General features: G+C 40.7%; 2 protein-coding genes and 1 long non-coding RNA gene across 6 annotated transcripts in view; all 3 read right to left on the bottom strand.

Moving 5' to 3' along the window:
* Positions 1–3,861: 3,861 nt before the first annotated feature.
* LOC146451452 (uncharacterized) lies at positions 3,862–5,433 on the bottom strand. Its single transcript, XR_014859984.1, has 2 exons — positions 4,284–5,433; positions 3,862–4,206 (listed from the first exon to the last, which is right to left on the bottom strand). It is a non-coding gene; the product is annotated as an uncharacterized LOC146451452 (long non-coding RNA).
* A 346-nt stretch (positions 5,434–5,779) lies between these two features.
* LOC146451451 (uncharacterized) lies at positions 5,780–15,978 on the bottom strand. Its single transcript, XM_085098903.1, has 9 exons — positions 15,831–15,978; positions 13,752–13,910; positions 12,788–12,868; positions 11,784–11,978; positions 10,691–10,807; positions 9,803–10,048; positions 8,800–8,972; positions 7,040–7,202; positions 5,780–6,562 (listed from the first exon to the last, which is right to left on the bottom strand). The coding sequence occupies exons 1-9, from the start codon at positions 15,876–15,878 to the stop codon at positions 5,870–5,872; spliced, it is 1,875 nt and encodes a 624-aa protein (XP_084955029.1). The 5' UTR covers positions 15,879–15,978; the 3' UTR covers positions 5,780–5,869.
* A 2,520-nt stretch (positions 15,979–18,498) lies between these two features.
* Positions 18,499–22,879, bottom strand: part of LOC146451450 (protocadherin Fat 1-like) — a 37,980-nt gene continuing 33,599 nt past the window's right edge. For all 4 annotated transcript variants that reach the window (XM_085098842.1, XM_085098843.1, XM_085098844.1 and 1 more), the window contains exons 13-15: positions 22,703–22,863; positions 22,056–22,326; positions 18,499–21,735 (exon numbers count right to left, since the gene is read on the bottom strand). In XM_085098842.1, the coding sequence (XP_084954968.1) occupies positions 20,030–21,735; positions 22,056–22,326; positions 22,703–22,863 (2,138 nt within the window). In that variant the 3' untranslated portion in view covers positions 18,499–20,029. The remainder of the gene's footprint in view (positions 21,736–22,055; positions 22,327–22,702; positions 22,864–22,879) is intronic.

Genomic DNA, 22,879 nt, shown 5'->3' with positions numbered 1-22,879 from the left:
GGTGAAAAAATGTTTCACGAAGTTCTAAAACGTACAGCTGAACACAAGGGGAACGCCGGCACCCTTTGTTTGCTTTTAAGATGCCAAAATCAAACGTAATGTACTTTTCCATATTGTTCGTCATGATATCTACACAGACATGAATCTCGTTCCCATTCTTCCAGTCAGGCGTGTTCAACACTTCAATGCGTGTGCCCTGGACTTTTTCAGACCCGGATTTTACAAAGTTGTTGGGAACGAAAATGGGTTAGTGTCACAGAGGCTACTCACAGTGCTTTTATTATGTCTTCTAATTGTTTTTTTCTCTGCCGGTATTTCCCAGCCTGAGGCAGAAGTACATTCAAATGACCAGTTGTGAATCTAGTTACATTTTAAACCACGAGAACACGTTTTCAGTGGGATAAATAATGATTTTCATAATGGTTCAAACAAGCATAACTCATATAGGAACGAGGAAGGAAAGCTTGCATATTGTTTTACTGTTATTTTTATTATTTTTTCATCACTTCCGCATGGCCTCGTGCCACCGTTGACTGCGTTAAGACACAAACAGACAGAACACAACTGCACATTATGAATATTTAATTGTGCTGTTCACAAACACTGCACCCAAGAGACTATGAGGTAAGAGAGTGAATCCTCATACATGCCCCTCTTCCTATGAAAATTTTTTTTCAATCTATTTTTGTTTGCGTTGCTATTTTAATGTCGACATCTTATTGGTCAGTTAGAGTGACGTCATTTAATTTTAAACTCAATGGCGGATTATAATTTCCCAAAATAGCATGGCGCGAACTAAAAAAAGATTGAAAATAATTATCATGGGGCACAGGGATTCGCTTTCTTGCCTCATAGCCTCTTGCTGCACCTTATAACCATGAAGGAGTTTTTTTACATTGCTATGACCTGGTCGCCAGCCATTATGACAGCCTATGGTCCTTTCATAACGCTCCTTATGATGGGGTATCGACTAAAGGAGATGAAGCGCTGGGTTGCCACCTATGCATTCCACAACATGATTGAGAGGAAAGCTGACTGCTTCGGAGAGAAAAGATGGATGTTTAAAGACGTGGACCTGGAGACGTGGAGAAGATCTTGTCCAGAGTTTTATCGAGCCTATTCTACTCCTGGTGCTGTTCGGTGGCGTTGTGCTACTGTTCTATTGGCTGCTGCTTCTCGAGACGAGCTTCCAGTGCGATCCCGACAATAAAGCACTTGATTGTTCCAAATATACACTTTGGCATTTGGAAACAATAAAGAACTTTTCAAGGGAAGCCGTTGATTGTAACAGCACTGCAGCTCGGAATGGAACGGTGGAAGTATTGTGTTACAAGATTGTCCTCAATTTTGGCTTGGCTGCAGGTGCCAGCCATGGCTCATATCATATTACCATGGCTTTCTTTAATGTGGCAACAGTTGCCTTGTTCATGGTTAAAGAAGTAAAGACGATATGCAAGATAAGAGTGTCGTTGATAGGGCTGTCCTTGGGGATTGTCACGGCGTATATAATGGTAGCAATTACCTCTTCGCGTTATTACGTCGTTTCTGATAACCTGGGTCCAGTTGTTCAAAGGCCGGATAACTTTATCCAGTGGATAAGTCGCTATCCGTCAGTTCCAATCTGTGCAAAGATTTCAGTATTTCCTCTTATACAAGCGAATATGCACACTCTAACCACAGTTAGGTTTGGGAGTGTACGAAAACCTTGGAAAAGGTTTTACGTAAAGTATATTTTAGACCCTGAATAGTGCCTTATCCAGCGAATAAAGTTATCCGACCTTTGAACAGCTGGGGCCAGGTTATTGTTTTTCAAGGAATGGTATCAACAATGACTGGATTTCTGTTCATGTTTGCCATTCTATGGAAGAAGCTCATCGCGTTAAAGCAATCTGATCGCCATTCAGCCACTAAGACCAAGAGCAGTCTTCCCATTTACACCAGCAAGTGACGAAAAGGGAAGCCAGGAGAAGGAAGAGGAGGGAGACCACGAGGAGCTGGGAAACCACAAGGAAGGAAGCAGCAAGAGACAGCAAAGTGAGGAGGGACAAGAAGGCCGTGAGCTGGAGGCAGTCCACGAGGGACAGCGTAGTCGAACGAGTCTGCAAAGCCACAAGGATCATCGACACCGAGAAAGCAGAACAGACATTTGGAGGGCTTGCAAAATCCCGCCGTGAATCCCGTTTAATTGCCTACATGAAAAAGCTGTACTCCATTGAAGAAACTGTTGTTCTGTATGTAATGCTATCACAGCACGAGTTTTACACAGGTTATAATGTAAAAGCGTGTGAATAATGCTATGTCCTAGGGAATGAATCAATTAATCTCAATCATTATTCGCCCTGAATATATTGAAGGGCGGGTAAAACTGTAAGTAATGGCCACGTAATAACCTAGTGGCGAAGTCGGACACTGCTTGTCCCTAATTCTGTATTACTAGCTTGAACGTACCTACCAGAAAGACCTTTGAGGCTTTGCAAGTGCAACTATACATTTACGATTGGTCTCAACCTTATACACGAGGATATTGATTAATGATTATTATATAATTACCAGGATGCCTAAAATGTGTAATTCCACTGTCATAAACTAATAAATGTACGAGTGAAATGGCAGAAAGCTTTTCCGATCGCTTCCGCATGACCTCATTAAAATGCGGATGGACAAGATGACGAGTGATCACAGTCACACACCGTGAAGACACAACTGGCTGCGCCTTTCCAAAATAAATTAAATTCATTTCTGACGAATTGTTAAAGCAAACAGAAAATAATGGTTTCCTTCTTTTTCAGGATCGCTTCGAAAACTACGTTTATGCATGTCTTCACTTTCCTTCTTCAGGATCTGAAAAAATAATAATTGCGTTCAACGATAGAAAAACGCATACTATTCGTGTGGTTTTTTTTCCCCGAAATCAGTCCCGCGGGTTTTTATGATGCCCCGAGGGTATCGACCGTGATGTCATACAATTTCAGAGTTTGGAGGCCAGAATAGGCACAAACTAGAACAAAGGGGAGCAATCTCACTAGAGGGAAAAGAAAAACAAAGGTGAAAAATAATGGAAAATAGTTAGAAAAAGACAAGTCCGCAGGAAAATCTATTCCGCGCATGCCCGAACAAAGCTTTCAAATTAACCTAAGCCTCCTTTTGGCTAGCTCCGAATGTTACCGGAAAACTAACTCCAATTAACGGTTTCCAATTGAGTGTCGTAAAACCAAACTCGCAAAACGTGTTTTATCGGAATTTAAAACCCCACTGCTGCTCGTGTTTTAAACATTACACAAAACGACCCGGGAACACAGGAAACAACCATCTTAGTAATTTTTTTTTTTTTTTACAGCTTTATTGACCATCACACATGTTAAATACAGTAAATTAAACAGCCAGAAAGAAATGAAAAATATGTGCAAAGTGTTTTAAAGTGATAAGGTCAAAAGGGCAGGTGCGAACGGGACGCGAGGACCCATGCGAGGCACCTCCCATGATATAAATAATAATCAACCAAAAGACACCAAATTTAAAAGACGCTGCCCCTGGCAGGGGCAGGATCGTACAATTGACCAGGTACAATTGCCTAAATGTTGCCGTTGTGCGCGCCCGATTTTAGGCATTTTGGCTACAATTCAAGGTCGTAACGCTCGATAAAATGTACCTTTGGCATATATATGTGGGGTTTTGATAAAATTTTAGACTAAGGGTAACGTAAGTGATGAAAGGATTTTTCTGACATGAGTGCATCCGTCTTTTTCTGATTGTTTCACTCCTTTGTGCAATACATTTTTGCATTCGCGTTCCATGTGATGACACCGGCAACACTGCAAACGTTTTCTCAACATACACGGTTCAAAATTCAGAACAGTAAAATAATAGAACTTGGTCATTTTATTCACAATCTCATGCACCGCACTCATAATCAGTGGCAATTATTTAAAAGATCAGAGGGCGACGTATCGTTAATTGCTGGAAATAATATAATTGAATAATTGGTAAAAATATTTTGCCTATCGTAAGGGAAAGTTAAACTATATCAAATTCAACGTTTTCACTTATTTTAGAGACCTGTACAAGAACTGTGAACTTCGAAATAAGTTATTTTCAGCGCGAAGTAAGTAAAATAGTGAGAGAAGTCACTTGCAGATGCAAGCTTTACAATTTAAAGAGTTCTGTAAGTACCAAACGAAACCTCCCTCTCTTGGCAGATAAAGTAGCCTCCCACCCCGTTTGTGGGGAGGAGGTAACACGAGTCCCCCAAAAACGACTGCGTGGGAGGCTACAGATAAAGCGACTTATGTAAGAGTATAAATATTGAGAATAAAACTATAAAAAAGTTCACTGGCATGCCAACAAATTTAAATGATATCTACAACTTACTTCTGCAAATTTCTCGCTAGCGAATATAAAAATTCGTTATCTTAAGCTATTCTTATTAACTTTTCATTTCAGTAATCCTTTTTTTTTAGAAGGAATGGAGACCCAGCTCCGATGTGAACATCAACATGAAATACTCTATGTTGTCGTTTCATGTCATTAAATAACAATACCACAACTGCTTCAAGGAACTACTACTACCAACCTGGCATTGGGATTTTGCTGAAAATTTGTCAAAACGTTTCTAAAATTCCCACCACATACCCTCGTTCGCTCATAAGCAAAATACTCCCATGACACTAAGAGGAATACTTCAACTGCATTCTTGACAAGTAGAGAGGGTTTCAACTGAGTGTCGTATTAAAACCAAAACCAATGTAATTTACATGATTTTGCTCTGACTAATGACAGCAGCCGTAAATAGTGCAATGAGCCAATCTGAAGACGAAGCCAATTTCTACATGTCACCGGCGCCAAACGAGGGAAAACGCGTGCGAGCAAGCCACGATTGGTTTTCATTATGCTTCTCATTGGTTGGAAAAGTGGCGCGAATTTTGCTAACCAATCACTGAGCGTTGAAAAGCAAAACCGAAGCAAACGCAGAATTACTTTCGTCACTCAATCGAAAACCGCTATAAACAAACCACAATTAGTTCTAGGTGGTTTCCCCGCTTCAGGGCGCAACTGATGAACTGGAAAAGACTGGCCCGACTTTTTAAAGTCACAATCCATTTTTGCTCTGACTAGCCGAAGCCGGACACGTGTTATGGACCTTACGAATGCAAGACGGCAACGCCAACGAAAAAGTCACTTGAAAATATATCATTATTTCGGCTGTGCTACTTCGCGATTATTTTAACTCGTTCAACTTCTACACAAACGACGAACTACCCAGGAATCAAATCGGTAGGAGTGGCATTTGAGTTAAGAAAGAAAATGAAAATTTCATCGTCGTGTGTTCACGTTCTCCACATAATCTTGAATTTCGTCATTTCACGTTGTTTGTTTCACAGAGGACGAGAGAGAAATGTACCAAAATTGAAAACGCACGTTCAGAGCGATTGTTTGTTTGTGGTGTTGTCATTGCTGTCGCCGTCATGTTTCCGTAAGGTCGCTAGTAACAAGTTAAGTGTAATGGCTTTTAACAAATTTTGACCATCAATAGCTTAGTCCTTTATACTGTAACACACGGGTGAAAAAACCCTGAAATTTCCCTGAAAAACAAAATCTCAATAATACTCATCAGCTTTCTTTCATCACCAGTTCCTCCCCCCGCCACCCCGGTGAAAACTGAGCATTGAACCTCGCTAGCATTAAATGAATTACCTAAGCCCGAGCAGCTAACAGCTAATATCTCTGTCTCCTGTTCAGATCACGTTCCTCTGTGCTGTTGCTGAGAATTCATTTGAAATTCTACAAGTACCACCTGTTACCATTAGCTGTTACAAAGCAATCTGGGAAATAACAGCGCCCGACAGACAAGTGTACAACGCGTGACTGGGTGCTAAGGTGGAGCAGGCAGGTCATCAGAGCGAGGCTGGCCTATTGCATATTGCTCCAATATTTCAGGAGCGGCGTTGTAAGCTGTTGGAATGTGCAGCACAATAATCTTGTCTTTATCCAGCTCAAAATGCACGAAGTCTTCTCTGTTTAGTAGAGTGGGATCTTCCTCTACGCCTGAATTCTCATCTCCCGTTTGCGTCGACGAGAAAAAAGAGTCTGATGGACACGAATCTGCTTTCGCGAAATCTTGTTTACTGCACTGCGCGGTTGAGCTCCTGTAATCCGACAACGAGTCCGTGTCACTGTCACAAATGGAGCTTCCCCTCTCGCTGTCTTTTTTCACGTCCTCTAACGTTTTAAGCTTTGCACGTGAGCGACTGTCCGATTCATCAACAGCACCCACTTCTTTCAAAGGAATCAGATTGTCGGCCTGCCTCTGGCTCGTCCCAGAGCTTTTGACGGTGATGTCATTCTGTTTCTGAAGAGCGCTGTCTTCCACGCAGCTTTCAGAAGTCACAGTAATCTCCATTTTCGCGCATGGGCTGTGACAACATCCGCCTTTGCTAAAAGGCTTTGTTATCTGATCCAGTACGGAGGCAAGGTGTTTCAGATTCAAAATCGGTATCCCGTTCACCTTGAAAAGCTGTAGATTTGCCATTGTTTCGTAGCCTGTAGTCAGCTCCGAAGCGAGAACCTGTTAATCAATCAATCAATCAATCAATCAATCAATCAATCAATCAATCAATCAATCAATCAATCAAAAGCAGTAAAGAGGTCGTGTCACTTTGAGTGGCCAAAAAACATATTTGAATCGGTGGAATCGTTAAAATAATAGTTCAGGTTTGTTAAAATAACCCTACTTGTGCACAGAAACTAGTATTAATTATGTTTGGCCGCAGATGGCTCGGATGGAAACGGATTACAACTTCAAAAGATTGGCCGATCTTTTCAAGTTCTTCCTGTGTATTTTAGAGAACTCGCACAGTTTGTTCTTCCTAAGAGAAATCCCTTAAAATTGTATTTCCGATGTTTCTAAGAGTAACTTCATGCTAGAAAACAGGTTTTTTGTCAAATACTGGAGCAGTTTAGACCAAAATACAACAAACTACTGTGACAGTGCCCGTTTAAACACATTACCATGCATATAACACCATCTCTACAGAATAATCACCTGGCTTAGTAAGATCACTTCTTGTCCTGTTTTGTTCAAAATGCCGTACAAAACACGGTCGCAGAGTCTTATGGGAGCCTTTCGTGCCCAGTCCTTCCCATACTGATGCTGCATGTAGGGCTGGGAAAGAGATACAAATACCAGGCCAGCGTACACCAGATAACTTGAAGGGAAGGAAGAAGAAACGATGAGAGAATTACAAAAACAAAGGTGACAGGTATAAGTTTTTCTATTTTCATTCCTTTTTTCCCTAGTGTAAAGCGAGAGTTGACGGTAAGAATGTATAGCATACAAAACTTTGCCGTCTGACGGGTGAGTATTATTTGAAGACTGCGGACTTCACGCCAATTTGAGGACTTTACTAGGCTACAAGAGACTTATATGTAGGTTTAGTTTGGATTAACGGGTCGACTGTGTGTTCCAATATCTGGGATTAAGTCTTGATTGAGCATACAGTCTCTGGCTCACTCGCGAATCTTCTTAAACTCATTAATAATTCATGAAGAGAAAACAGGAAAAATCACTATCGTGATGGCTTGGAAAAGTGATCTTAATTATCACATTTGGTAAACTTTTGCTTTGAATTTCTCCAAGAATTATTTAATAAAGGTTTGAGAAGCTATCCAAACACTCCAAAGAGTGTTAGTTCATCCTTTTTCCAAACACCTCGAACATTCGACGCCACGGTATTTGGAAATCGGATGAAGCACTCGCCCTCGTATTTACATATTGCTTCACGATACAAAACGGTTGGGTTAAGGAAAAAAAAACACGACAAAGTTCTCCAATATTGTTTACTTAAGCCAGCTATTTTTTTTTTTTAGCGAAATAAGCGCCACAATTGTTTGTTTGTTTTGTTTTAAAAAACTCTTGAAGGCATGTTTGTCTACTGGTTGAACTAAAGGTCGTTGGTTACTGTCTTATCTTTGTCACCGTATTTGTTCCGCAGAATCTCTAATTTTAAAGAAATTTATTAAGAAGGGTACCATCAAGCCGTTGGGAAAAATTACCCAAAAATGTGACGGGGGTGAGAGGGGGGCGGAGTAGCCCAGCTGCCCTGCGAGGGACTTGCCCATCGGGAACGTAAAATAATAAGAATAAGCTGTGCTATTTCGTCAGCTGTCACCGTGGGTGCGCCTGTGGTGTAGTGGTTATCACGTCTGCCGTGAACGCAGGAGACCGGGGTTCGAATCCTCGCCGGTGAACCATATTTTGTCATAGTACGTTATATCTTGCTTTTACACGTTAACTTACTTTGTTCCTGTGATAGAGTGGTTTCCAATTGAGTGTTGTAAAACCAAAACCAAAGTAATAACTCTGGCCAATCGCAACAGATGTAAACAACACAACGAGCCAATCAGAATTCGAAGCAAATACATGTAACTGGCGCCAAGCGCGGGAAAACGCGTGCGGCCAAAACACGATTGGTTTTGGTTTGGATTCCCATTGGTTGAGAAAGTGGTGCGAGTTTTGTTACGCAATCACAAAGCGTTGTAATGCAAAACCAAAGCAAACGCGAGATTACTTTCGACACTCAATTGAAAACCACTCTATAACAGGTCATTACAGTTGATCATATATGAAAATATGGCTGATTCACTTAGAGCCAATATTCCCTTCTGTCTGTTTCAACGGGAAATAATCCTAGTATCACCTATGACCTGAAAGCAATGTTACAAATCTTGAGGTGTTCGTTACATTCCTGCTCCGTAAACTTTTCTAGCACCAAGGTTTGCATAGCGCGTGCGTTCGATACTAACCTGGGTCTTTTGTCATAAAGCTGAGTCGGAACAAGTGACGTCACTAAGTCCAGTTTAACCTCCACTGCCATCACGTGACCCTGTCGAAGGATCTTCAACTTGCAGATATCACCAAGAAACATTTGCGACAATTTGTAATCAAACAAGATGCGCTCGTTTCCACGGAAATGTACCTGAATTAAACACAAATACGGGAAGCAATTAACCAATTGTTAATGTTGTCTTACACACTTAAGATGCTGTATGCCGGGAGGGAGGGGAGGTACTCCCCTATATAAGCTGGCTGTATACAAGCGTGGCCGAGGCCCCAGAGGGTATGGTTTTTGAGCCGTTTGGTCTGAAATAAGGTATAGATTTTATCCATTTTTGGTCTGAAAGTCTGAAAACAAGGGAGGCGGCGTGGCCCAGCGGTTAGGGCGCCGGACATGAAATCTGGAGGTCCCTGGTTCAAGCCCCGTCCTCAGCCACGCTTGTATAGAGCCAGCTGCGATTTTTAACCTGTTATGTTCGATTTGATTATTATTTGTTTCTCGCTATTTCTGAGTGGAATGCCTGTAAACTAACTTTGGGTAGCTAAGTGCATTTCCATTATAAACAAAGCATTTCACATTTCTTTTCTTGAGTCTACAGAAACGGGTATGGATTCTAGAAACAAGGTCTGAAAATGGGTACAAAATTTAGATGCTAGGCCCCAGCTGTTCAAAGAGTGGATAACTTTATCCAGCAGTTACAATTTTGTATTACTTGGAGTACATTTTATCTGCTGGATAGAGATTTATCCACTGGATAGAGTTATCCGCTCTCTGAACAACCGGGGACTGGTCTGAAAAAGGGTACTGGCAAATTACATAATTTATTTTGATAGAATCAGGGTTTGGAGAACCGTGCCGAAGACCAGGGGTACTCCTTGGGGTTGCAGGAAACTTGTGATAATTGTGTAAATCTGATATCCAGCTCCAAACAAAAGCCCCATGTGACGACAATGATTCATGACAATTCTTACCGTGCCATTATCTGCGATCACCTCTTCATCCACAGCCATGAGTACGTCGCCTCGCTTTATCACAGCACTGCAGCTGAACAGAGGAAGCACCTTGGTTACAAGGACTCCAGTCTGATCAGGGGACAACTGAAAGTAGTTCCTCATGTGTTCACTTTCGATTGGCTGCCATTTGATTCCCAGTCGACAAAAGCCATTGTACATGTTACTCTTTGCAATGTCATTCAAGAAATGTTTGATAACCGTTACCTGTGGAGTAAATCAAATTACATGTATTCAATAATTGTAATGTAATAATTAATAAAATTATTGTATTTAATGTAATTACTTCACAGAGTGGTTTTCCTTTGAGTGCTGTAGAACCAAAACCAACGTAATTACTCTGACTAATCACAACAGCCACAAACTGCACAATGAGCCAATCAGAACTTGAGGCAAACACATGACACAGGTACCAAGCGTGGGAAAATGCATTGAACTAGTCACGATTGAGAATGATGTATTATTCAGTAAATGACACAGACATACTCAGAAAAAAATCTGAGTGCTCCTATCAGGATTCGAACCTAAGACCTTCCGATTACTAGTTCGGATGCTCTACCACTGAGCTACAGGAGACTCATGGGAGCTAAGGCCAAAAACCATGTTCAAGGGACAAACATCCTGCATACTGCTAGGATTGGAATGTCATGTGTGGCATATGCGGAATGGGAATAAATGCGATGGAATATTTTTTTTCAATGGTTTTGGTTTTGCCTCTCATTGTTTGGGTCTTTCAAGACCCTGTAATCTGTGGCAAGTCCCTGCCAGTTGTCCGTTTATTTGCATTGGGAAATCTTGTAAATAAAATAAAATAAAATAAAATAAATAAATACACTCCTGCCAACTTACAGGTATGATGTATCCTATGTTCTCCGCATTATCCAGGGTCTCAAAAGCAATACCAATAACTTTGTCATCCTGCAGGGCGGGGCCACCACTGTTCCCGCTATTTATTGCTGCATCAATCTGTAAAAGGAAAGGAACGGCACTCAGAAACAACAGCTGTCAGTTATTATTGGGGAACTTTGAAAAGGGTCAAATATTCTTTGACAATTTGGCAATAATTCTTGAGGCTCCAATAGGCAAGTTTACAACAGTGTCACAAAGGAGTCACAATGTTTTTCAAGGGAGCGACCAACTTCACATTGTCATTGTCACTATCTGTTTGTATGGTTATTTAGCTCTATCATGGGAAATTAAGAGGCATAGTTCATCAGTTGTAAATCTTGTCAAATTAACATGGACCAATCAAATTTTTGGGAATTGAAAAAACAAAAAGTTACTCAGGTGCCATAACCACCAAATTCATCAAAGCTGGAAAGTATCAAGAGTAAATATTGTTTTGTTCTATGCAAAGGTTGGTTAAGATTTGATTTTGAATGAAAAGTCGTTTTATTCTGAATATTTTTTACAGCTTCATGGTGTTGTATAACATAACATTGACTTAATAATTTTCTATCTTTACTTTCAACTTCTTGTTTATTTTTCTTGGACAAAGAATTTGTTAATATACTGTGGTGTGATTTTTCCACCAATACTTTATCCACCAGTGGAAATACAAATTCAGTGTGTCAGTTTTACAATGTTATAAGTTGGATTTGAAAAAAACAAACAAACAAAAAGCAGTTTAGTTGCCATGGTTTTGAGCAAACACAAAAGGGCTTGGGACAAATTTTACAAAGTATGCTACAAACTGCCAATTTAGTGTGACCTAACTAAAGAAGACATGTTATCTGTTTACAACACATTTTACTCCCCCATACAATGTTGAAATCCACAAGGTATTTTTCTTACACTGGCTCAACATTGTAAGGGGGAGGGGGGAGGGGAATGGATAGTTTTTGTTCTCACATACTGTCTCTCTGTCATGTGCATATGAAAACATCATAAATGTGAATTTGTCCCAACCCTTTTTGTCCTAGCTGAACACTGTGATACTAACCTGAATAGCCAACAGCTCCACTGCCGAATGTGCGTACCGCTGGATCTCCACTCTGGATACCACACCTCGTGTGACACTGATATTATCACCACCAGTTGGGAAACCAACACAGACCACATCCTCTTCAAGAGCTGGCACCTCTCCAAACTCCAGCGGGCAGAGATCTTCCCAGAATGTATTATCTGCCACACCAAGCTATAAAGAAACAACACACAAGAGAATATGCTGGCTGCTGGTGCTGTAGGCAATGTGGAAGATAATGCAAAAGTTGATAACACAGATCTTTTAAGTAGCAGCCTTTATAACCTTTGGATTGAGCAGCCCTTTGGACTGAACTCTGCTTTATTTACAGTGCATTTATTTATTTATTTATTTATTTAGTTTGGGGAGAGTGGGGTAGGTACGTAAAGTCGCACTACAAGCCTAAGTGGCCCACATGGCCAGAGTTAAACCTGGTTTCTGTAGCATGAGGCAACTTGGAGTATTTCTACCCCCCCCCCCCCCCACTAGATGGGATGCTAGTCCATTGCAGGGTTACCCCCCAGCAGTATGACGCCAGTACTCAGTTTTATACACAAGAATAAAGTGTTGTTGTCCAAGGAAACAACACCGCAACCTAGCCTTGAATCACTGACCCTCTGAACTTCCAACTGTCTGATCGGAAGTTCAACAAGCTAACCACTACACCGACACTTGTGTCATTCCTTTGGAGGCTTTGTGGTAAACTTGAAATGCTCTTTACAGACACCCAATTAACAAAACTACTTTGTTTTCCTGTTCTCAGCTTTGCATTTTTCCTAAAATTAATCTCCTTTACAGGAACACCCCAAGGCCCTTTAATGTGGATGCATTGTAAGATCTCAACAGTGTCTGTAATAACAGGTTTCTCTTTCCTTTGATTTGCTTTGTATTGTACAGTTATTCACTTAGGCACTTGAAACGTTTTGCAGGAGAAGATATATTTAGGCTAAGACTTGAATAGTAGATAGATTATTTATGGTTACCATGGCAATGTCACACTCGTGGCCAACATGGATAACATGAGCGTTGTACTTCTTAGCGTCACCATGCTTACGAACTCGCACCTAAAAGAGGAAATAATGACCAATATCTTTAGTTTAAAATGCGGCTAAGTTTGGCAATCAGTCACACCGCAAGGGAATAAAAAGACCGGCTGTAAAGGACAATAGGCCATTTCTAAGTTGCTTTGTACAACATTATGAAAGCGAGGCTTTGTGCATACACTGTAGTTTTCATTATGAAAATTACTGTAGTTTTCATTCATATGCGAACAAAATTTACTAATTTTCATATGAAAAGCTTTGCACTTAGCCACGCTTTCATAAGAAGGTTCAAGACAACTCGGAAATGACCTATTTTTCAAGCCGTTAGCTAATAGATCAGACCCAGCAAGTAAATGTAATAGATTTTAAGTAGTAAGGAGTTGGTGCTTTTTGAGCCTAATTTTTCACTAAGACTACAGAGATGTGGAACAAACATAATACAGCTGGTGTCTTGGGATATTCTTACATGTTGATGGTCATATTTGTATTACTAGTATTTGTAAAGATGGTCATACCTAGGAAAGGGTACAGGGATTAAGGGTACATGTCGTATGTTACACTATAATCTAGTATTTTTTTGTGGACGAAAATTTCCAGGACCAAGAAACATTGTAAGCGCCCTGTGCTAAGCAGAGTGTTCAAAACCCCATTAAGCTAATACTGAGTTAACTTAAACTTTGACTCAAGTTTAATTACTAATCCATGAAGACTTTTCAAAAAGATTTTTTGACTTGGACTTTACTTTACTCTTTTAAAAACATTTTAAATGAGTGAGATGAAAACCTCATTTTTTTAAATCAGGGATTAGCATTAATTGGCTTTCAAACAACTAGGCCTAGGTGGCTTGTTCTTGAAAGGACTTGCGCAGATAGTGATGTACCTGTAGCAATCAATATCTACTTACTGATTTCTGATATGCTACCACATGCCCATTAGTGAGTATTCTTCTTCCAGAAATAACAAACCCTGATCCAAAGACCTGTTGTTGCCGCTTCATTTGCCATGGCATGCTGTAGTTAGGAGTGGAGATCTGTACAAACAGTTTCACCACTGACTTCAGCACCTGAATAAAATCAAAAACTAAAAGTTACTTTCTGGCAACTGTAACTATAATAGAATAAAATAATAATTTTTATTGTATGCCTCCATTTAACATTTATGACACTCGCTAAGCCCCAAAGTCAACATGCAAATTCTTCTCGCCCTCTTCAAATAACCTGCTATGGCACCCGTTGGGAGAATTTGTTGAAACATCAACATCAAAGGTACATGTACCTTTGACAATGTTTCATTTATTCCCATAAACTGTACAATTTATCAAGTAGAGATACGGGAATTCTAGAAAAAAATATTAGCTACTTGTCACTGTTGGTGCTACAGGTTTCCCGTGAGTGGACACCAAACATTCTTTAAACTAAAAACTAATGCCTGGATTGTATGCAAGTGAGCTCTAGGCAGGGAACACCTGCTGAAAGAGAGAATATTTATTATCACCAACTGAAACGTTTTGCACAACAAAACAGAGAACCTACATGTCTTCTAGTTTTGAAGGCACAGAGTTGAAAACAGTCAAACACACTTTTTGATGAGCCTCATTTAGAATTTTTCCTCATCTCTGCACGATTTAAATATTACAAGAGAGAGTGGACTGGTCTGGCCAACTTGGGTATGGCATGCACATGTAACAGCTCTTATATTTAAGGTTACTTCTGCTTCTTATTTGTCCAGAGGTTATTTCTTTTATTGTCTTTTTCGGTAGACTATTTTGTTTTCGTGTTTAGTTCTATGAAAATCCAAACTCACGTTGAAGCAATGATCTTTCAGATAGAGAGAGAGAGACAGAAATACTGTAGATTAAGGCAGGTTGGATTTATGGAGAGAGATGTAGAACTATAGAACCTTATTTATTGTGACGTGCTATGGTCATTCTTTTTTTCTGTTTGTTTAATTTTCTCTCTCAGCAAATCCTGTGAGGCATTCTGATGGTTTTGTGGTGGCCTTGTAATATATCAGAAAGCTTGCAAGTCCATATCTAATTAAAAGGCTGGGGTATACATGTAAGAGGCCTATAGTACCTCAAATCTTATAAGGATTTGGGGGTTTTATTTGAGATGCGGCTAAATTCTGGGAAATTAATGGTCATGAGTTTCTCAAATAAACTGTTACAGGCCATATACCAAAAAATGAGCGCAAGCCAATCCAAATGTCAAATTTACAGGAGGAACAGAAAGACCAACCGGATGGGGGCAGCGTATTAAAGTTGGTCAGTGGAATGAAAATTTCTTGTCAATCACTTTAATAAATCAATCAGACATTTCTGTTTCCTTTTAATAGCAGATAATTTCAAGGGAAAAATGACAAAAGAATCAATTCGTTCAAATTTCAAGTACACCTATTTCACATAAACTTGTTACATTTCGAACTATTTTAATGAATTAAATTCCTTAAAATAGTTCGAAATGTCGACCTACACATTCGCTTTGCTTCGATCGTCGAAGGATGTTAGAGCAATTAGCTAAAGACTTAAATTGTTTAATAAATTCAAAGAAAATATCCCAAAAAAATTGGACAATTGGAAAGTAATTAAGCTCATAAGTACAATTTAACGGCTCGAAAACTGAACCTATTTCTTTTAATGTCCATCGCTAAAAAAGAAAATGACAAAGACGTTGTACATGAACTGTAAACTTTCGTTTGCCAAGCGAAAGGGGTTCTAAACGTAATTCTTAACTCGTGCCATAAAGTCTTGAAATATTTCGTGAGTGAATCATGCTGGGTCGTAATTATTTATTTATTCTAGTACAGACATTTTCAGCTACAAATATACAGTATTTCTTACATCTTTTAGTTACGTCAATTGGAAAATAAATATTTTCAATGAAAGCGAAACGTTTACAGAATTCCACATCACTCTTCAGTTTAATTTTCGGCTGCTTTAAACAAAACGTTGACAAAAATGGCAGATCGCCACAAAATAACAAACCTTTTCGCTGGTCTTTAAATGTGGTCCCAACAATCTGTCCCCCATCATAACGTCAGAACAGTGTCGCCTTTACTTTGCGGGCAAAAATGGTTAAATGCTTGGTTAAAATGTGTTCAACTTCAAAGAACCGGCGACTACGAAACAAAATTTCGGAAAACATAAGAGAGTTCCGCCCCCGCAAAGAATTATGGTATTCTTCCCAGTTCCCATTCGGGCGGCCCCTTTGGTTCAAAGCTAGGGACAGTATCACGCTATTCAGTCTAGTAACACATCGCAAATCGGAAAGATGCTATTTGGGTCCTATTCGGTTGATAGCAGCCAAGCTATAATGACAAAATTCCATTTAAAGACTATCAGAATGCAAAGAAACTATCTACGGATATTTTCACCGGCAGATGACCAAGATAGAGAGGGGTTCAAATTTGAAAACGTCTGGCGGACGTTTACAAATTTCGCCGTTGTAATCGCCAGTTGTACTATATTTTGGTTCAACCTTTTGTCTTAGAATCACTATAAATATCTCTTTAAATAAGCGACTGAGAAATTAATTAACACAGTGTTCAAAGTTTGAATTTAGTGAATTTTAGCCAAAAATCATGATATCTCAAATTGATTTCCCATGATACTGCCCCTTTAACGTGAACTTGATTCAAGTTTAATTACTAATCAATGAAGACCCTTCAAAGAGATTTTTGCTCCTCAGTTTTGCCTTAGACTTTTCTTTACTGTAAGCTTAAAATTAGCTTTAAAAACATTTTTAATGAGTGAGATGAAAACCTCGGTTAATTTTTAATCGGGGATTAGCGTTAATCGGCTTTCGAACAACCGGGGCCTGTTCAAAGCTCGATTATGCTAATCCTGGATTAACGCGAACTTTGATTCGAGTTTATTTACTAATCAATAAAAAGTCCTTCCAAAAGATTTTTGGCTCTCAGTTTTGACTTAGACTTTCTTTACATTTAACTTGAAATTAGCTCTTAAAACCATTTTCAGCGAGCGAGATGAAAACCTCGCTTAATTTTTAATCGTAGGTTAGCGTTAATGGGCTTTCGAACAACCCGGCCCTGGGGCCTGGATAATACTGCACTGTGTCAAGTTACACTGCACACAGTCTCCTTCTTCTCCTAAGTTCTGTGCGAGCCGCGAGCTCCTCCATCTCCCCAATCTCTCCTCGTTCATAATTTTATCGTCGCTATGGGAGCGTGATCTGAGGAAAAATAGGACTGCACGCAGTCTAAGATCGAGTTCTCTGAGGTGGTCGAAATTCGGGCGTCGACTGAGTTAAATAGACACAGGGAGGAGGGGTGGGGAAGTGGGCCAGCTAGAGAGTCGTCAACCTTCTGACTCTTTCCATTCTGCTAAGAAAGAAAAACGCTTCGTTTTCTTCTCGCACGGCTAACATTGTATGTGATCATAAGCGCCAGATCTCTTGAGTAAACTATAATTGATCACGCACAGAAGTAGAGAAGAAAATAATAATCTACTGGTTTGGATAAGTAAGTAGATCTTGACTAATTTTCCCTAAAATAAAAGTTTTACTAAGTTACGATGTTGTTTTAGGGTTTAAACTCCTCGTGTAGAGCACCTTTTCGTCACTCAGCCTATCTAGGAAGGGAATCGGACACGCGCGCGGAGCGCGAAGTAAAGGCGCAAGTCATAGTGAGTATCGAGTAAGCCAATCTAACAACAGCATTCATGATAGCATCGCTGTAGAATATGAGTAGACTTCTCTAAACATAAGCCGAGCTCTCGGAAAATTAAAGTACTCCAAGTAATATGCAAAAGGATTGCCGTTCTCATCGCTAAATAGTCCGCCGTTCACAACACAGTCTTTTCTGTTGGGCTAGTACGATCCTGAGTAGCTTCCTACGCTGAGACGATGCACCTATCATCGGCTATCCCCTGAGGGGAGGGAGGAGAGGAGGAGGAAAGAGAGAGAACCGGGGAAATAGACATTTTTATGAGAACTCGTGTCTAAATAAACGCTTTTGTTGTTGTTGGTGGTGGTGGTGGTGTAGACTTTCTCAAAGTCCGTATTTGTGGGAGTCCAGTTCGTCGCTCGTTTGTCTCTCTTTTCGGCGCGCATAAAAAGACGTCTATTGTTGGTGTTACAGGGAGATTTAACTGATAATGTGCCCGCAGGCAGGCAGGGGAAATAAGGGAGGTTTGTATTCTTGTGCCTTACACCTCGGAAACTGAAGTATTGGGGCCTTTGTAAAACAAGAATTATTATAGGGGTTCACGGTTCTGCACATGTCCATGAATCAAAATACTTTTTCGCCTTTGCTCGCTATGACCCATGCCTGTTTAATTTAATTCGTTGTTTATGAACCATTCGGAAGGGAATAGGTAACTCGGGTGGTAATTTTTTCATATGATTGCGTTATTTCGCATGCAAATAACTGTAAACACATCAACCGTGGAATGAATCCTCAGGTCGACAGTATGAGTACAATCTACTAGCACTTTCAGTGAATTTTGGCCATCAGTCATTTTGCTTGGACTTATTATAGAATGTGATTACTGAAGTGCATGTGAGTGGGATTTTTAAGGCCCCAAAGTTGATAAGAAAGAGAAAAAAGCATTTAGATTCATGCACATGTGCTAAAATGTGAACCCCTCCCTTTAATTTCATTGGCTCGTTTTATCACAGAGAGGTAAAACACAGTTAAGCGTCTTCCTGTTTTATTTCTAAGCTTTTCATCTAAAATGTGTACAAATTCTTTATGAAAGATACGAAATTGACTTGAAGTCAAGAGCTATTGTGTATACAGGACGCATGAAAATAAATTACATCTTATGACAAGCACGATGAAAATGCTGTGTGCGTGCCAAACGTCTCTCTTTTATATTCTGATAAATAATAACATACTAACAACGTATCTGATAACCGAAATTTGTCCTGTACATATCAAGATTTTTTAAACGTTATATTTCAAAAAACGATCGAGAAAAAAATCGCTCCCGAAGTTGGTAGAACCACATACAAAATTAAAAATAATTCTAAAAAATCGCAAAACGTTATCATAAAAATAATTTAACGCCTGTGAGGGCTTTCTACAAAATTCAAAATAAACAGCCTAATCATCTGCTATAAAATTCTGTTTTCCTTCCTTTGTTTTTTTGTGTTGTTGTTTTTTTGCAAAGTAAATTATAAACGACTTTCACTCTTTCCTCAAAGTATTACTCTTTTTAAAGCGCGCCTTGGTCATCGTGCGTAGATCAGGCTCTTCGAGCCTTCGGTCACTGGTTAAATAATTTGTGAAAAAAATCTTTCGCTTACTCTCCTCAAGAAAACTAAATCGGGACCTTCGCTACTAATGAAAACCTTTGAAGAGTTTGAAGAGGGTTGGAATAAAAAATTCCGTTTTAGAATTTAGCTTCAGGCGTTCACAAAGAAAAGGTAATGACGCAAACTGTCTGGTTAGCCAAAGAAACTGTTTCGCAGTTAATTAATAGAAAAATAGAGTATTTAGGGGCACGTCATTTTCAAGCAATCAAGGCACCGAAAATCGCTTTCTCGTAAGACTAAAGACTGCGTGCCCAGCTAAGGGTTTGCGCGATTTTGGCCATCAGTTTTGGTCTTTCTGCTTCATATAAAGAGCTTCAAATATAGAAATAAAACAAAATATTCGTTTAACAAGGAGGAGTCCGCTACTACGAGAGAAAAAAGTCCTTAGTATTCAGTGTCGCAGTTGTAAAATAGCCATTTTCAATTGACTCGCATAATAAGAATTCGAGAAAGCCAACTCAATGCCACTAAGCCATATTGAGTTAGCTTCTGACAACTTTTATTGAATTCTGATTGGTTGATCAGTGTAACGATGAAGTATGCGTATTAATTAAAAATGGCCATAGAAATTGAGTTTCAATTCTTGCTAAATCTAATGCCCAGTTTATAGAGTGTTTTCATTCACGTGACTACCGGCCATATTGGTTGACTGAAACAAATGAAAGTATTTGCATAAAAATAGAGTTCAATTCCCAGAGGTTTAGTTTGGGACACCAACATGGCCGCCATTTCTTTGTTTTGGGACACCAACATGGCCGCCGTGACGTCATGTGAAAACACTCTATAGGTTACTAATCTTCTAAAATGGCCTAAACTTGCATTACCAAGCACTTTTCATTGCGAAGTAAAGGATAAGAGATGTTTGTTTGCAGGATCTTCTAGTCTTCAGTTTGCATTTATTGCAGTATCAGAGTTCGGACTCCAACTTTAACTCTTCCAGTTCTTTCATCATTTCTTTAATATCTCGTTGCAATGCTTTATGAAACTCCGGGTCGGGCGTCACACCACACGAATACCTCTCTCCATTGTCGTCATCCTCATCTTCTGAGCAGTTTTCCGAGTGAAGGTACGAGTTCTCTGGCGAATCATCGCACGTCTCCATTCGATTCCCAAGGTAAACCCGCTCGAGATGGTCCTCCGAGTACATGCCATCGGTAATGCTATCCAGTACTGACGACCCGCGGGTCATTAATGTAGGCGCGTATGATCCCACGGGATGTTGGTCCAGGCTTTCGGGATACGGTTCCCTTGGAGGACGTGGGAAACGGCCCTTGAAAATGTCGGGATCGAGATCGGTAGCGTCAGAGAATTCAGAGTAGCGAGAATCCATGGAATATCTGGACGCAGATTTACCCTTGGGGTTAAGGTACTCTACGGGCTTTTTCGGAACATGGGGCACAGGATCCTGGTATCCATCTTCTGACTCGGAGACCTTGTAATTTCGGGGCCTCTTGGGAACTTCCGGTGCATCTAGGGACCCTTGCGAGGACCTGAAGCTGGGTGGTCTTTGCGGAACTTCCGGAACAAATGATGCACCCTCAGGGACCCCTTCGTAGCTCCCAGAATGTTCCTTAGACAGGGGAGTTCTCGGGACCAAGTCAGCAGGGATATCCGTGTAATCCCAGTGGTAACCAGGCAGGTTATTATCTGATAGCGAGGTCAGCGTCTTCATGGTACCGAAATCTTTGCGAGCCCTCTCGCGCCTGCGCCATGAATCTTCTGCGTCATAACCTGGTGGCATGCCCAGATCTTCCACGTTGTACCCATGAATTTCTCTCGGGGGAGGGGTGGGAGGGTCGGGAGATGCCACCTCTGAGCCTACCACGGGTGGGGACACTTTCAAAACTGACGCGTTAGTAGCTTCTAATTGGTCGCGCATGTTCCGTTTCCTCTTCGCTCGCCAACGCAGGATGAATACCACAAGGAGGACAACAAGCAACAAAACGGCCAGGACGACTGCGATGCCGATGATTTCAGTTTGTCCGAGAGGCCATCCCTGGCGGGCTTCAACATTGGGCAGGACTTGCTCGCAAAACGTTCCTCCGTGTGTGCTGGTGGAGCAGTTGCATGTGAATCCTCCAAACGTGTTCACACAGACGCCTCCGTTTTTACAAGGAGCGCTGGCGCACTCATCCACGTCTTGAGAACAATCAGGACCAGTGTAACCCGGCATACAGGAGCAAACCGTCTTCACGTCGTCTTTCCCTTCACATATGCCGCCGTTCTTGCATGGCTTGCGGTTGCAGTTGTAGCCTTCATCGCAGTTCTTACCAGTTAACCCTACAGGACAGTGGCACTTATAATCACTGCCAATGTTCGTGCAGTTAGCGTCAAAAGCGCAAGGGTTGGATGCGCAGGGCCTGATATCCTGCTCACATGTAAGTCCTTTGACTCCTTTTGGACATGTGCACGTAAAAGCGTTTTTCCCGCTTGGGAAGCAGGTCCCACCGTTTTCGCATTTGTTTACACGACAAGCGCCCGACAACCGACACCCTGGTACTGCGTTATTTGGTTGGGCGGTCACGTAGCTGTTTGAGCCGGACATTGGAAGGTCTTCACCATTCATATTCAAGTTCTGTAGACAGCCTCTAAATCCATTTTCAACTCGTTTACCTGAAGAGAAAGAAGACATTTGTTTGAGTTAACTACTGTCTTGATGTCGAGAAATACCTTGCTTTTATGCACAATAGGTAGACTGGACAGCTCAAGCGAAAACGTTATCTTTTATGAATTGAAATTGGGGAAGGATGAAAGCACAACAGAGAGAAAACAATGAAAGAATCTCGTCGCATGTTTATCAATCAGTGAAAATAATTAACAGTCAGCTTGTCTTTTACTTAGATGCTTTCCTCAGAGTTCACTCACTAATAGCCCCCACCTCCCCATCCCCCACCCAAAAAATACTTAATTTCACAACTGAGAGCAACTCCTACCTCGACCACTCATATCCCGTCTTGTCTTGGACCTCACAACTTTGGCACCGAAATAAATAGCGTTCTCGTCCAGATTGAGGATCCTCATTTTCCCGGGAGATTTGTTCCAGGCGCGGTGGCGGCCTTGATCAAGGATCAGCGTGGCGTGGTTACCTTGCCGCATGACTGTCACATGATGCCATGCCCCATCATTCACTTTGGCCCAGTCAAGGTTCACTACTCCAGCGCCACTGCCGAAGTCAAAGCGTAACTGAAGATGGCCATCTACTATCTAAAGTGAGAAAGAGAAACGTTCTAAATTAAGAAGGGCTTCATTGTTTTTATAATAAGGTGAAAAAGATATAAGTTAACTTAAGTGAACGCCACTCAAAGCAAAGTGGTTTTCTGCGGTACTCTCTGTTATGTCTTGCAATTTGACCAAAACGTTTGAGTCTAAGAAAACTAAATTATTATGTTGCTAAATAACCCACTTTACAGTTGTGTGTTTTAGGTACCTGGCCTTTGATTCGTTTATCAGTTTGCATTTACATACGAAAAACACTGAGGTTCGTATCAAAACAAAGTCAACGTAGCCTCGTTTCTACTCAAAGGCCAGGTCACTACGCACACTAATGTAAAATGGACTATTGAATACGTAGTTTACAAACCTCCAAGATGCTGTAGTCATACTGGCCAGCGGCAAACACCAGTGTTCCTTGTGGTTCAGTTGTCTTGAGAGCGAGGCTGATGGAGCGGGAAGGTTCGTCAAATGATTCTTTCAATCGATACCTGATGTACGAGTCGCCATTGAAAGTCATGGCGTTGGCACCTAAAGACAACAAAAA

This window comes from Pavona decussata, unplaced genomic scaffold (assembly GCF_977016875.1).
Source record: "Pavona decussata unplaced genomic scaffold, jaPavDecu1.1 SCAFFOLD_386, whole genome shotgun sequence".
NCBI classification, from domain to species: Eukaryota; Metazoa; Cnidaria; class Anthozoa; order Scleractinia; family Agariciidae; genus Pavona; species Pavona decussata.
The sequence above is the reverse complement of the archived record's forward strand: the minus strand, read 5'-3'. Positions and strand labels throughout refer to the sequence as shown.